This window comes from Phyllobates terribilis, unplaced genomic scaffold, assembly GCF_046119375.1.
Source record: "Phyllobates terribilis strain yellow unplaced genomic scaffold, ASM4611937v1 Scaffold_7__3_contigs__length_470593459, whole genome shotgun sequence".
NCBI lineage: Eukaryota > Metazoa > Chordata > Amphibia > Anura > Dendrobatidae > Phyllobates > Phyllobates terribilis.
The window spans coordinates 185,746,803-185,763,302 of record NW_027362767.1 but is presented as its reverse complement, the minus strand read 5'-3'; the positions used below and the strand labels follow the sequence as shown (position 1 = coordinate 185,763,302).

Below are 16,500 nucleotides of genomic sequence, written 5' to 3'. Positions count from 1 at the left end.
CTACTAATATCAGCCCCCAGCTGAATACCTAGCCTTTACTAGCTATTAAAATAGGAGACCCCCAAAAAAATGACGTGGGATCCCCCCTATTTTAATAGCTAGCAAAGGCTAGGCAGACAGCTGGGGGATGATATTAATAGCCCAGGAAGGGTGCCATGAATATTGGCCCCTTCCCAGGCTAGAAACACCAGCCGTCAGCCGGCCCAGAAATGGCGCATCCACAGGATGTGCCAAATCAGGCATTGCCTGCGCTCCGCAGTGTCTCTGAAGGATGGCATGCTGGATGGCAGCATTCTGCTTCCATCCAGCCTGCCATCTCAATGCCATCCCAGCGTGAGAGAATTCTCCTGCTCAAGCGGTGACGTCATTTGCCGGCACCGCATGCGCAGGAGAATTCTCCCACGCTGTCAGTGACGTGCATGAGGTGAGCTGAGTTCATTGGACATGAACTCGGCTCATCTGGATGCCGTCACAGCCAGACACTGAGGAGCTTCACTGAGGAGCTTCTCAGTGTCTGCGGCATGGCAAGCTGGATGGCAGCGTTCTGCTGCGATCCAGCCTGTCATGTCAATGTAGCAGAGCTGAAGCCATCCTGGGAACCATAGAAAGGTAAGGATGAGGTTGGTTGATTATTTTACTTTTATTGCAGGAGATCGTTGGCTTCAGCTGGAATGGGCAATACGGTAAGTAGAGTTTAATTTAGAACCAATAAAGAATTGTGTCTTTATTTCAATTAAAGGACTTTATTCTGGGTGTTTGTGTTTTTTTTAACTTTCACTATGGGGTTAGTAATGGGGGTGTCTTATAGATGCCTCTCCATTACTAACCTGGGCTTGATGTCAGCTGGCATTATAAGCTGACATCAACCCCAGCCCTATTACCCCACTGCCACCGCTACAGGGCAGTGGGAAGAGCGAGGCTAAGTGAAAGAGTTGGCACATCCTATGGATGTGCCATTTCTGCGGCGGCTGATGGCTGGTGTTTCTAGCCTGGGAAGGGGCCAATATTTATGGCACCCTTCCTGGGCTATTATTATCAGCCCCCAGCTGTCTGCCTAGCCTTTGCTAGCTATTAAAATAGGGGGGACCCCATGTAATTTTTTTTGGGGGGTCCCCATTTTAATAGCTAGTAAAGGCTAGGTATTCAGCTGGGGACTGATATTAGTAGCCTGGGAAGCTCCGTGGGTATTACCCCCTTCCCAGGCTTCAAACATCTGCCTCAGCCGTCTGCTTAAGCTCCGCTAGAGACTAAAATTATTGGGAACCCCACGCCAATTTGTTTTTTAATAAATCCTTTAACACTAAATGACAAGTACAGTAACCAACACTGTCACTGTACTTATTATATATGTGACTGACATGTTTCTATCTATCTAATCTGTGTGTGATGCTCTATTCTTTCTGTTCTAAATTGTCGGGTAACGGTGTATGCCACTGATGATTTGCCGGCTTTTCATGTTTCACTGTGAGCACTGTTTCCATCGATTTGGGAAATCACTGTAATGCCACAACCACCATGGTTGTGACATTACAGTGAGTGGCAGACAATCCCTGCATGATTGGTGCACTAAATAGCGCCAGACATGCAGGACGGGGACCCGAACTCCCCCCGAGCATCGCGTAAGTACTTGGCGAGCTCCGAGCATCTCGAGTACTGAGATGTTCGGGCGAGCACCGAGCAGTGGCGAGCATGCTCGCTCATCACTAGTTACAGATGAAAAGATAGATTAATATTAGTGTTGATCGAGTATGCATCACTAACCCTTTCCGGTGAGCATGCTCGGGTGCTCGCCGAGTATTTTGGCGTGCTCGGCATTTCATTCACTGTCGCCACACCTGCAAGTGTCACGGCTGTCAGACAGGAAATCTCTGCATGTGTCACAGCTGTCTAACAACCGTGACACTTGCAGGTGCGGTGACAGTGAATGAAACGCCGAGCACGCCAAAATACTCGGCGAGCACCCGAGCGTGCTCACCGGAAAGGGTTACTGATACATACGCGATTAACACTAATTAATACCTAAATTCTGACCATGTTATAGATCCAATAGAATTTCTAGCATTCTATGTATATGTCTTTATAGCATTTTGAGCTAAGAGAAAGCAGAAGTTCCCGGGGATCCTCACCCCTCCTCATGTCTACAGGAACTTGTGGCTTCATTTTAATAATGAACTGACAGAGTCTTTCTTGAGCGAATTGTTCGAGACCCGCGTCTTCTGTACCCTCTGTACCAAACAGAAGGTTATTGTTGCTTCCTCCAGGAGGGGCCATTAATTCCCTGAGGCAGTTCATGGCGATACCGTACGGGTGTTCATGACCTGTTAGGAATAGTCCTATATTAATAATCACACAGGAATGTAACATCTCCCAATCATTCAGCGTAAATGACAGCAGGTCAGAAAGAAGGGAATAAATGCAGTAATGGATCTGATCTGGATACAAATCCTATCAGGACAAGAGAAGCTGCGCTTCAGGCACTAAGTAAAGCCCTCACCAAAAAGTGGATATGGAGACTCATCCTTCCCGGACATCACCCACAGGTGGTGGTCACTTGGCAGCCCCTGGACAAGAACAAAAAGGAGAGCAAAAGAGAGCGATGTTGCATCCAAAATAGCAATAAAACCATGAAAAGGATTAATTCTGGTAAGATTTGTTATAATAACGTAACTCCGGCACTGACTAGAAGACAAGCCGATCTGGAGGAGGCACCGGCTCAGACACAGGATTTGTAAAGGGTTGTCCATGAAAAAAAGTTAGCACTGAAGGATAGGTGATAAGTGGGGAGGGAGCGCGGGTATCCACACCAATCCCGAAAACTGTGCCCAAATGTGAAGGGAGCGGAGAGCAAACAAGGGCACCACTGCTCCACTCACTGTCAATGCGACTTCTGGGGATTGTCGAGTGGTGGTCCAGAGCGAGGAACATCAACTATCCATAGACCAGGGTGACACCACTGTATTCTCTGTCATGCGAGAGAATCGGACTGATTATGCTCATCACACTCTGATATGATTTTCTCAGATGCAGAGATCATGAAAAAATATATATTCTCCTCCATTTTGTCAGTCCACGAAACTCAGACAATACTCAGATGTCATCCGAGTGCAGTCCGCTGTTTTTTTATGAACTTATTGACTTGCATGGCCGAATTACAGATGCAAATCATACATGCTACGTTTTTTTTTATCTGACAGACTCGGTGCACATGTGAACGGCCCCATTGAATAATATTGGTGTTAACTGGTAAAACCCCATTGATATAAAGTTCCATCGGAAAGTTGGTGCAGTATATTTATCTAGAAGTCTGGTTACTTACAGGGATGCCAAGCTGCGGAGCCGCCTGTGTAATGACTTTGTCAGCATCATCCGTGTTGCAGACAGTAATGGTGGTGCTCTAGGATAACAGGAGGGGGAGAGGTCAGGGAGACACGATCGCTGCACTTTATCCGGATTCTTTTATGCAATGTATGTGACTTTGGGAAAGAAACAGCGAGACAGAGATTACCCCTGAATTGTGAATATTGAGAATGAAAGATCAGTCAGGGAGGAGAAAGAAGCCGATTTCTCTAATGAGATATATTACAGACTTTCTTATTTTTACCTGTATTATTAATATATATAAACAGATAAAGAATGCTTCCTCTCCACCAATATCTAGCAGTGTATGTCGGCCTCAGTATACGCACATTTGTAGAGATGTGCCTTCATATTTGTCTGGACCTTTGGGCTATGATAGTCTTCTCAAAGTTTAAAAAATCCATTATTCTTGACTATTTTCAATGCTCTGTTACTGAATACAATGAAAACGGTATCAATCCTACTGCCTCCAGTTCCTCCAATCTTAGGCTGGGTGCCCACGTAGCGTTTTACAAGCGTATTTGTTGCGGAATTTCCGCAGCGGAAACACTTGTAAAACGCTTGGTAATCCGCCCCCCATGATCCCCAAGGGGAATCCGCATTTTCAATGCCCATGCCGTGGATTTTTCCGCAGCGTTTTTGATGCACACAAAAATCCGCAGCATGTCAATTAATTTTGCGTTTCCGCATGCGGAATTGCCTTTGCAATGCAATAAAAAACGCAAGGCAATTCCGCATGTGGAAAACGCACAATAAACGCGTGCGAAATTCCGCATGTCAGAAACGCGCGATAAACGCGTGCAAAATTCCGCATGTGTTTTTCCGGGAAAGGACATGCGGAAATGAAGAAGAAATGTTCCGCTTCATTTCCGCAACGTGGCACATACCTTTATCATTATCACTTATCAGACTATGACAGAAAGCAAAGGTCCACATAAGAAAAACCATAGATATAGGCTAATCGAGCAGCCGCTGTGGGTGGAGGCGGTGAGCCTCAGATTATACATACAGTAGATACTTGTGTTATCCATTATCTCCATAGATGTATGTAGTAAATCTTCTGTTCATTGATATTTAGCAGAACTCAAACTACAGAAAGTGCTTGTGATTTTTATCTGTAGATGTCAGCGATAAGGGAAGAGTCACTTCCCAGGCAGATGTGCGCTGATGTAATGGTGCGGGGGAAGTGATCCCATATGGGGCTCCTTTACCATCTATTGTAAGCGAGACTCCATTTCCGATTCTATGCAGAATTGTTAATCAAGGACGGGTGCTTACAATTATGATGTTTGGATAAATGCTGTGATATCTGCACATGTAACTCTGATTATAACAGCAATAATTAGTAAGTTATTGTATTGTATAGAAAAGATCAAGCATCAATGTGCATCTATAATCTAACCGGGGATGTTTGTCTGTCTGAAGCCTCTATAGACTGCGCAAGCGTGACGCGCAGCCTGGCTCCAGACAGAAGAACGCATGGAGCCGTTACAGGTAAGAGGAGCGTATGGTACCGGAGATCGCAGTATGTGTAGACACTGAACGCATACCGCGATCAACGGCGCCGTACTTACCTGACCGGGAGGAGCGTTGCTGCAGCGCCTCTCATCGCCGGAGACCGGGGCAGGAGTGAGGCATCGGATCGGCGCATGCGCATAGCGCTATCCAGCGCCATTTTTCTGAAGACACATTTGCAGTGTGTCTTCAGCAAAATGGCGCTGGACAGCGCGGTGGTCCGGCGCCGCACTCTTCCCAAGACCTCCGGCAGAACAGGACGCAGCAGCGCTGGAGTACAGGGAAGAAAGGTGAGTATAAGTGTTTATTTTTTTGTATGTGTGTACAATGTGAAAGGGATGAGAGGTGCCATACATACCAGGATTGGGGGCCACACATACCAGGATTGGGGGGTGAGGGGGCCACACATACCAGGATTGGGGGGTGAGGGGGCCACACGTACCAGGAGGGGGGGTGAGGGGGCTACACATACCAGGATTGGAGGGTGAGGGGGCACACATACCAGGATTGGAGAGTGAGGGGGCCACACACACCAGGATTGTGTGGTGAGGGGACCATGCATACCAGGATTGTGGGGTGAGGGGATCATGCATACCAGAATGAGGGGTACCACACATACCAGGATTGGGGGATGAGGGGACCATGCATACCAGGATTGGGGAGTGAGGGGTACCACGCGTACCAGGATTGGGGGTGAGGGGACCATGCATACCAGGATTTGGGGGTGAGGGGTACCACACAACCCAGGATTGGTGGGTAAGGGGACCATGCATATCAGGATTGGGGGGTGAGGGGTACCACACATACCAGGATTCGGGGGGTGAGGGGACCATGCATAACAGGATGAGAGGTACCACACATACCATTATTGGGGGGTGAGGGGGGCCATGCATACCAGGATTGGAGGATGAGAGCACCATGCATACCAGGATTGGGCGGTGAGGGGACCATGCATACCAGGATTGGGGATGAGGGGTGCCATGTATGCCAGGATAGGGATGAGGGAGCCATGCATACCAGGATTGGGGATGAGGGGTGCCATGCATACCAGGATTGGGGATGAGGGGTGCCATACATAATGGGAATGGGGATGAGGGGTACCATGCATACCGGGATTGGGAATGAGGGGTGCCATACATACCAGAATTCAGATGAAGGGTGCCATGCAAACCAGGATTGGGGATGAGGGGTGCCATGCATACCAGGATTCGGATGAGGTTTGCCATGCATACCAGGATTGTGGATGAGGGGTGCCATACATACCGGAATTGGGGATGAGGGGTGCCATGCATACCAGGATGAGGGGTGCCATGCACACCCTGATAGGGATGAGGGGTGCCATGCATACCAGGATTGGGGATGAGGGGTGCCATACATACCGGGATTGGGGATGAGGGGTGCCATGCATACCAGGATTCGGATAAGGGGTGCTATGCATACCAGGATTGGGGATGAGGGGTGCCATACATACCGGAATTGTGGATGAGGGATGCCACGCATACCAGGATTGGGGGTGAGGGGTGCCATGCACACCAGGATAGGGATGAGGGGTGCCATGCATACCAGGATTGGGGATGAGGGGTGCCATGCACACCAGGATAGGATGGTGGGGACATAGCACATACCAGCATGGGAGACCATATACCAATAAAAATGCTGGCCACCCGGGCATAGAACGGGTTCAATAGCTAGTACGATATATGCATAGAAGTATTGGGGCACTATACATTATATGCATAGAAGTATTGGGGCACTACACATTATATGCACAGAAGTATTGGGGCACTACACATTATATGCACAGAAGTATTGGGGCACTATACATTATATGCACAGAAGTATTGGGGCACTACACATTATATGCATAGAAGTATTGGGGCACTACACATTATATGCATAGAAGTATTGGGGCACTACATATTATATGCACAGAAGTATTGGGGCACTACACATTATAAGCACAGAAGTATTGGGGCACTACACATTATATGCATAGAAGTATTGGGGCACTACACATTATAAGCACAGAAGTATTGGGGCACTACACATTATATGCATAGAAGTATTGGGGCACTACACATTATATGCACAGAAGTATTGGGACACCACACATTATATGCATAGAAGTATTGGGGCACTACACATTATATGCACAGAAGTATTGGGGCACTACACATGATATGCATAGAAGTATTGGGGCACTACACATTATATGCATAGAAGTATTGGGGCACTACACATTATATGCATAAAAGTATTGGGGCATTACACATTATAAGCACAGAAGTATTGGGGCACTACACATTATATGCACAGAAGTATTGGGGCACTACACATTATATGCACAGAAGTATTGGGGCACTACACATTATATGCACAGAAGTATTGGGGCACTACACATTATAAGCACAGAAGTATTGGGGCACTACACATGTCACGGGTCCGGATGGTGGAACCACTGTGCCGTGGTGCAAGGAGGGACCAGAGGGGCGTGACTAAGAGCCTACCCGGACTGACCCTGGCTACACGGCGGCTTAGTCGACTCTGTGAGCCAAGGAGGGACAGGGAATGTGGTCCAGATGCCACTCTGGGACCAACCTTGAGAGAGCAGGCGACCCCCATGGGACTGGCAGCCGAAGCGGACAGGCACGGCAGATGGTCTGGGAAATGAGCACAGCTGGTAGGCAGGCAGGTAGTGCAGGAAGACGGACAGGCTCGGCTGATAGACAAGCAGACGGACACAGCTGATAGACAGGCTGGCGGGCACGGCTGATAGACAGGCTGGCGGGCATGGCTGATAGACAGGCTGCCGGGCACGGTTGATAGACAGGCTGACGGGCATGGATAATAGACAGGCTGGTGGGCACGGCTGATAGACAGGCTGGCGGGCAAGCACTGGGACCTGAGGGCTGGAGAGAGTGTTTAGAAAACAAACTACAACAATGCGCAGGCACCTCCATTTTGGCCGGGGACATTTTGGGACAGCGTGCAGCCCCTTTAAGAAACAGGGAGCACGCACGTGCTCTAAGAGCAGTGCCCGGGGATCTGCGCGCAGTGCGCGCACCCCGGGCAGACGCAGCGTGGGAGCAGGAGGAAGGAGCAGTAGATGCCGGACTAGGGCCACATCGGTAAGGGGAACAGCGTCTCTGCCGGGCAGGAGGCAGAGACGCCAACGCTACAGTACCTCCCCCTCTTCTTCAAGCCCGCAAGAAATTTTTTTCAGAAAAAGGGGAGCATAAATGTTCTCCCTGGGCTCCCAAGATCTCTCCTCAGGACCAAACCCCTCCAATCCACAAGAAAGAAAGTCTTTCCTCTTATCCTCTTGGTAGCCAGAATGTTCTCTACCTCAAAAACGTCCTCAGAGGAGACCGGAGCAGGAATGTTACCCGAATCGTCAGAGAAGGACTTGAGGACGACAGGCTTGAGGAGAGACACATGAAAGGACTTGGGTTTCCGTAACGAGGCAGGGAGTTTCAACTTGTATGCCACCGGATTGATTTGACTCAAAATTTCAAAAGGACCGATGAACCGCGGACCCAACTTGTATAAGGGTATCTTAAGGCGAACATATTTGGATGATAACCAAACCTTGTCCCCTGGACGAAGTATCAGCGTATCCAGATGTCTCCTGTCTGCATGTCTCTTCATCCACTCAGAGGACTGTAGCAATGAAGACTTAGTGTCCTCCCAGATCACAGAAAAGTCTTTAACAAGAGACTCCGCGGTGGGATTATCAACAGAAGTGGAAACAGGAAACGGAATATTGGGATTGCTGACCGTATACCACAAAAAACGGAAACTTGGCAGAGGACTCTCTCACATGATTATTGTAGGAATATTCGGCCCAAAGCAGGAGTTCCACCCAGTTGCTATGGTGGGCGTTGACAAAGTGCCGAAGGAAGCTAGTGAGGATCTAATTGATGCGCTCAACCTGGCTATTAGACTGTGGATGATAAGCCGAAGAGAAGTCTAACGCAACTTTTAGAAGCTTGCATATGGCTCTCCAGAAGCGTGAAGTAAACTGGACCCCTCTATTCGAGACAATATGAAGAGGTAGGTTGTGGAGACGGAAGATGTGCCGAAAGAACACTTTAGCAAGCTCTGGCGCAGAGGGTAGACCGGGTAGTGGAATGAAGTGAGCCATCTTGGAGAAGTGGTCAGCAACCACCCAAATGACAGTACATCCGGCCGATACAGGAAGATCCATGATGAAATCCATCGCAATATGCTGCCACAGAGCGGAAGGCACGGGTAAAGGAAGCAGTCGACCCGTCGGAAGTTGCCTAGGCGTCTTGTTGCGGGCGCAGGAAGAGCAGGCAGAAATGAAATCCGCAACATGGGGCAACCAATAATGTCGGGAAATAAGCAGGGATGTTTTCCTCTGTACGGCGTGGCCTACCAGTTTAGATGAATGACCCCAGAGCAGGACCCTCTTCCTATCCAGAGCCGCCACAAAAGTTTTACCAGGGGGAAGATGAGACAGATCAAACGGAGCAACAGTCATTATTTTGGAGGACTCAATGATATGTTGAGGCTCCTCCTCTTGGTTAGTCAACAGAAACGATATGGAGAGCGCGTCTACCTTGATATTCTTATCTCCCGGCTGGAAGTGGAGAACGAAATTGAAGCTGGCAAAAAACTGGGACCATCTGGCCTGACAATGATTGAGCCGTTGAGTGGACTGCAAGTAGGCGAGATTCTTGTGGTCCGTGTAGATGACCACTGGATGCAGGGCCCCCTCCAGTAGGAACCGCCACTCTACCAGCGCCAGTTTGATGGTCAGCAGTTCCAGATTTCCAATGGAATAGTTGTGTTCTGAAGGCGAGAAGAGCTTGGAAAAGAAGCCGCAGGTCACCATTCGTCCAGACGAGGATTTCTGGGTGAGAACTGCCCTGGCCCCAGAGGAAGAGGCATCAACCTCCAGGAAGAACTGCTTGTTACAGTCAGGGCGATGAAGCACTGGAGCAGCAGAGAAGGCTTGTTTCAAGGACACGAAGGTTTCTTCCACCTCGGGAGTCCATTCCTTGGGATTGACCCCTTTGTGGGTCAGGGCGGAGATGGGAACAGTCCGGGAGGAAAAATGAGGAATGAACAGGCGATAATAATTAGCGAATCCCAGAAACCGCTGTATAGCCTTCAACCCCCCAGGTCGGGGCCACTTTAGGACAGCAGACACCTTCTTGGGATCCATCATGAGCCCGGTCTCCGAGATTATGTACCCCAGAAAGGGAAGGGATGTCTGTTTGAAAACACATTTCTCGAATTTGGCATACAGACGATTCCTCCTGAGCCTCTGCAATAGCTGTCGAACGTCTCTTCGATGTGAGGGCAGATCCGAAGAGAACACCAGGATATCGTCTAGGTACACTACCACGCATGTATATAGAAGATCTCGGAAGATGTCATTCACCAGTTCCTGGAAGACTGCTGGTGCGTTGCAGAGTCCGAAGGGCATCACACGGTACTTGTAGTGGCCATCCCGAGTGTTGAAAGTAGTCTTCCACTCGTCTCCTTGGCGAATCCGGATCAGATTGTATGCGCCACGGAGATCGAGTTTAGAAAAGACCTTGGCACCCTTGAGGTGATCAAACAACTCGGAGATGAGAGGCCGAGGATACTTGTTTTTTATGGTAATCTGATTTAGACCCCTATAGTCGATACAAGGGCGAAGAGAGCCATCCTTCTTCTTGACGAAAAAGAATCCTGCTCTAGCCGGAGAGGAGGATTTCTGAATAAATTCCCTAGTAAGATTCTCCTCGATGTATTCGGACATGACATTGGTCTCGGCCAACGGATACTGGAAGCCTGTGCTAGCATTTCTTCTGCGGTGTTGCTATCAGTCCAACACGCCCCCTCCTGTGATAGGCACCTCACTGGTCCAACACGCCCCACCTGTGATAGGCACCTCACTGGTCCAACACGCCCCACCTGTGATAGGCACCTCACTGGTCCAACACGCCCAACCTGTGATAGGCACCTCACTGGTCCAACACGTCCCCTCCTGTGATAGGCACCTCACTGGTCCAACACGCCCCCTCCTGAGATAGGCACCTCACTAGTCCAACACGCCCCCTCCTGTGATAGGCACCTCACTGGTCCAACACGCCCCCTCCTGTGATAGGCACCTCACTGGTCCAACACGCCCCCTCCTGTGATAGGCACCTCACTGGTCCAACACGCCCCTCCTGTGATAGGCACCTCACTGGTCCAACACGCCCCCTCCTGTGATAGGCACCTGACTGGTCCAACACGCCCCCTCCTGTGATAGGCACCTCACTGGTCCAACAAGCCCCCTCCTGTGATAGGCACCTCACTGGTCCAACACACCCCCTCCTGTGATAGGCACCTCACTGGTCCAACACGCCCCACCTGTGATAGGCACCTCACTGGTCCAACACGCCCCCTCCTGTGATAGGCACCTCACTGGTCCAACACGCCCCACCTGTGATAGGCACCTCACTGGTCCAACACGCCCCCTCCTGTGATAGGCACCTCACTGGTCCAACACGCCCCCTCCTGTGATAGGCACCTCACTGGTCCAACACGCCCCCTCCTGTGATAGGCATCTCACTGGTCCAACATGCCCTCTCCTGTGATAGACACGTCACTGGTCCAACACGCCCCCTCCTGTGATAGGCACCTCACTGGTCCAACACGCCCCCTCCTGTGATAGGCACCTCACTGGTCCAACACGCCCCCTCCTGTGATAGGCACCTCACTGGTCCAACACGCCCCACCTGTGATAGGCACCTCACTGGTCCAACACGTCCCCTCCTGTGATAGGCACCTCACTGGTCCAACACACCCCCTCCTGTGATAGGCACCTCACTGGTCCAACACGCCCCCTCCTGTGATAGGCACCTCACTGGTCCAACACGCCCCACCTGTGATAGGCATCTCACTGGTCCAACACGCCCCCTCCTGAGACAGGCACCTCACTAGTCCAACACGCCCCCTCCTGTGATAGGCACCTCACTGGTCCAACACGCCCCCTCCTGTGATAGGCACCTCACTGGTCCAACACGCCCCCTCCTGTGATAGGCACCTCACTGGTCCAACACGCCCCCTCCTGTGATAGGCACCTCACTAGTCCAACACGCCCCCTCCTGTGATAGGCACCTCACTGGTCCAACACGCCCCCTCCAGTGATAGGCACCTCACTGGTCCAACACGCCCCCTCCTGTGATAGGCACCTCACTGGTCCAACACGCCCCCTCCTGTGATAGGCACCTCACTGGTCCAACTCGCCCCCTCCTGTGATAAGCACCTCACTGGTCCAACACGCCCCCTCCTGTGATAGGCACCTCACTGGTCCAACACGCCCCCTCCTGTGATAGGTACCTCACTGGTCCAACAAGCCCCCTCCTGTGATAGGTACCTCACTGGTCCAACACGCCCCCTCCTGTGATAGGCACCTCACTGGTCCAACACGCCCCCTCCTGTGATAGGCACCTCACTGGTCCAACACGCCCCCTCCTGTGATAGGCACCTCACTGGTCCAACACGCCCCCTCCTGTGATAGGTACCTCACTGGTCCAACACGTCCCCTCCTGTGATAGGCACCTCACTGGTCCAACACGCCCCCTCCTGTGATAGGTACCTCACTGGTCCAACACGTCCCCTCCTGTGATAGGCACCTCACTGGTCCAACACGCCCCCTCCTGTGATAGGCACCTCACTGGTCCAACATGCCCCCTCCTGTGATAGGCACCTCACTGGTCCAATACGCCCCCTCCTGTGATAGGCACCTCACTGTCCATGGCCTTTGTACATGGAGAGCCCGGTGTGGGCGGGGGCAGCTTCCTCAGCTCTGCTTCATTCTAAATCTAAAAGCTCTCATTGTGTCAGAACGGCTGCACCCAGTGATCTAAGTGATACAGCATTGGATTAATCTTCTCTTTGCTTACATCATGCTGTTCTCATATGAGGTAGCAAAAACCCGCTGACAGATTCCCTTTAAGCATTAAGGCTATTTCTGCTTTTGGTACAAGGTGAGCACTGACACTGTAATTTATTTTACATTTTGATTTTTTTAGATTTTTTTCAGATGTTGGCTGTGTTGAGAAAGTGTCCAAAAAAGGCAGTCGTAAAATGTACTATTATGTCAATGTTCTTTGCAATATTTGCATGAAAGTTAAAAAAAGTTGTAGTTTATACAATAGAAATGATTTGTTTCAGGGCAGGTGTAGACGACCATATTTTCGGTCTGAGTGCGATCACACTCGGACCAATGTTTTTCTATGGCACTGAGCACATGTCAAATTTTTTCCTTGTTCAACAAATTGCTGCATGCCCAAGTTTAATTGGATATTAGGATGGCAATCGGCCATGCAAGTCAATGAGTGCATGGAAACCATCGGCCTAACTCGGATGACATCTGAGTGCAGTCCAATTTCCGCGGCATCACAGAATGGAGAATCAAGCACATTGTCAGTGTCATTTGCATGATTGACCCGATTCTCTCGGATGAGAGACTCTTCGACCATCTGCACCTGCCCTTAAAGAAACAAAAATTATTACAGATCGACACCATTTTTTGGTGCAACACTTGTATAGGTTAAGGTAAGGAGGTGGAGTATCTAACATGCCTAGCACATTGTGCCAATACCACCCTGCAGGTGGCATTGAGAGATCTCCCTGAATAAGGCCTCATTCACAAGTCAGTGAGTTTCTTCATAAAGATCCAAGTCTCATTAGTGCTTTTTAAGTTTGATAAAAGTTTGGTCAGAGTTTTATCAGTTTTTCTTGGATTAAAAAAGAAAGTTATGATAAAGGTTTCCCAGGCTTCACCTGTCAAACAGTCCATGAAAAGCCAACAGCACATGGTCAAACAGTCCATGAAAAGCCAACAGCACATGGTCAAACAGTCCATGAAAAGCCAACAGCACATGGTCAAACAGTCCATGAAAAGCCAACAGCACATGGTCAAACAGTCCATGAAAAGCCAACAGCACATGGTCAAACAGTCCATGAAAAGCCAACAGCACATGGTCAAACAGTCCATGAAAAGCCAACAGCACATGGTCAAACAGTCCATGAAAAGCCAACAGCACATGGTCAAACAGTCCATGAAAAGCCAACAGCACATGGTCAAACAGTCCATGAAAAGCCAACAGCACATGGTCAAACAGTCCATGAAAAGCCAACAGCACATGGTCAAACAGTCCATGAAAAGCCAACAGCACATGGATGGCATCTGAGTGCGCTCCATTTTTTTTGACGGATCCATAGACTTGCACTGATGAGTTTTGATCCGACACTCGGATCAATATCGGAAAAGTCTCTGTGTTTTTGTGCGGATCACTCAGTCTGAAGACAAAAATGGACATGTAAAGTACCCCATAAACTATCATATGTACAGGTGCTACCCATGAAAGGCACCTGATACGTGATAGTACATGTACAAGAAGAACTGATGTGTGAATGAGCCCTAACACAAATGATTCCCACACCTAGGAATAAACAATAATCACTACTCACAGACATGAACTCGTCTGCATCCAGGTACAAAACACTAATAGAGATTTTCCTGGGGTATTCATCTTTCTTCATCTCATTAATATGCCTGGAAATAAAAAAATCTAAGTCATGACAACAATAGTCAGTTATTTTTAGGGTATCTGTCTCCAGGTTTTTGTTACCTCATCTCAGAGCAGCATGATATAGGGGCAGAGATCCTGATTCCAATGAGGTGTCACTTAGTTCACTGGGTGCAGCCATTGTAATACAATTCGTTTTTAGATGTAGATGTAGCAGAGCTCAGAAAGCTGACACCACCAGCACCACAGCTTTCTGTGTACATTACATAGTGACAGTGAGCTGCTAATCACTGCTGGGGACGGAGTTGAACAAGGATGCACATAAGCTGTAGTCCTGTAGTGATAATCTCCTGCTGATAAAACATTCATTGTATTGAAAAAGCAGCCTAATAAGTGACATATCACTGCAATCAGGATCTCAGCCCCTAACATCAAAAACCTGCTGACAGATTCCCTTTAATTAGCAATTATCAAGTAAAAATATAAAAACATTATATCGATTTCAAATCAGTTGTACTGCCACCTCGCCTTCCCCCAACACCTGACAGTGGAAGTTGGGGTACTCCTATAGATATTAGATGGTCGGGCGGTCCTGACAAAATCTATTCTAATCTGTAGGGCCACGACAGATTAGAAGCCTTACCAATAAAATGCAGGAATTAGAAATAATTTTGTGGGAAAATTAATTATGACATGGTAGGGATATCTGCGACGTGGCTGGACGAGAGCCATGACTGGGCAGTTAATTTACAGGGCTATAGTCTGTTCAGAAATGACCGTACAAACAAGCGAGGGGGGGGGGTGTTTATATGTAAAATCATCCTTAAAACCCATCTTGCGTGAGAATATATGTGAATCTAATGGAAATGTAGAGTCCCTGCGGGTGGAGATAAAGGGAGGGGGAAAAAATAATAAATTACTGATAGGGGTTTGTTATAAGTCTCCAAAAATAATGGAAGTAGTGGAGAATATCCTTATAAAGCAAATAGATGAAGCAGCGACTCAAGGAGAAGTCATTATTATGGGGGACTTCAACTACCCTGAAATACATTGGGGAACAGAAACCTGGAGTTCAAGCAAAGGTAATAGGTTTTGACAACTATGAGAGACAATTACCTTTCACAACTGGTTCAGGACCCAACAAGAAGGGGGGCACTGCTAGACCTAATATTAACCAACAGGCCAGACCGCATATCAAATATACGAGTTGGGGGTCACTTGGGTAATAGTGATCACAAAACAATAAGTTTTCATTTATCCTTTAATAAGATGTGTAGTAGAGGGGTTACAAGGACACTAAACTTCAGGAAGGCAAATTTCCAATGGTTGAGAGATGATCTTAGTGCAATAAACTGGGACGATATCCTGAGACATAAAGCTACACAAAGCAAATGGGAGACATTTATTAGCATCCTGAATAGGACCTGTGCACAATATATACCCTATGGGAATGAACATGCTAGAAATAGGAGGAAACCACTATGGCTAAATAGAGCTGTAAGGGGCGCAATAAGTGACAAAAAGAAAGCATTTAGAGAACTAAAGCAAGTAGGTAGTGACGAGGCATTAAATAAATACAGAAAATTACATAAATTCTGTAAAAACCAAATCAAGGCAGCAAAGATTGAGGCAGAGAGAATCATTGCCAGAGAAAGTAAAAATAACCCCAAAATATTCTTTAACTACATAAATAGTAAAAAACTAAAAAATGATAGTGTTGGCCCCTTAAAAATAGTCTGGGTGAAATGGTGGATGAGGATGAGGAAAAAGCCGATATGCTAAATGATTTTTTTTTCAACAGTATTTACACAAGAAAATCGCATGACAGAAAACATGATCAGTGATAACAAAAATTCTCCATTAAATGTCACTTGCTTAACCCAGCAGGAAGTACGGCGGCGTCTAAAAACCACTAAAGGTGACAAATCCCTGGACCCGGATGGGATACACCCGCGAGTACTGCAGGAATTAAGTAACATCATAGATAGACCATTATTTTTAATCTTTAAAGATTCCATAATAACAGGGTCTGTACCCCAGGACTGGCGTATAGCAAATGTGGTGCCAATATTCAAAAAGGGGACAAAAG

General features: G+C 48.3%; 1 protein-coding gene across 1 annotated transcript in view; it reads right to left on the bottom strand.

Annotated features, from left to right (window-relative positions):
• LOC141154118 (uncharacterized) overlaps positions 1 to 16,500 on the bottom strand; it is a 264,105-nt gene that overhangs the window by 71,441 nt on the left and 176,164 nt on the right. Inside the window, exons 6-9 of the mRNA XM_073639591.1 lie at positions 14,353 to 14,437; positions 3,317 to 3,394; positions 2,495 to 2,561; positions 2,127 to 2,318 (exon numbers count right to left, since the gene is read on the bottom strand). Coding sequence (XP_073495692.1) covers positions 2,127 to 2,318; positions 2,495 to 2,561; positions 3,317 to 3,394; positions 14,353 to 14,437 — 422 coding nt within the window. The remainder of the gene's footprint in view (positions 1 to 2,126; positions 2,319 to 2,494; positions 2,562 to 3,316; positions 3,395 to 14,352; positions 14,438 to 16,500) is intronic.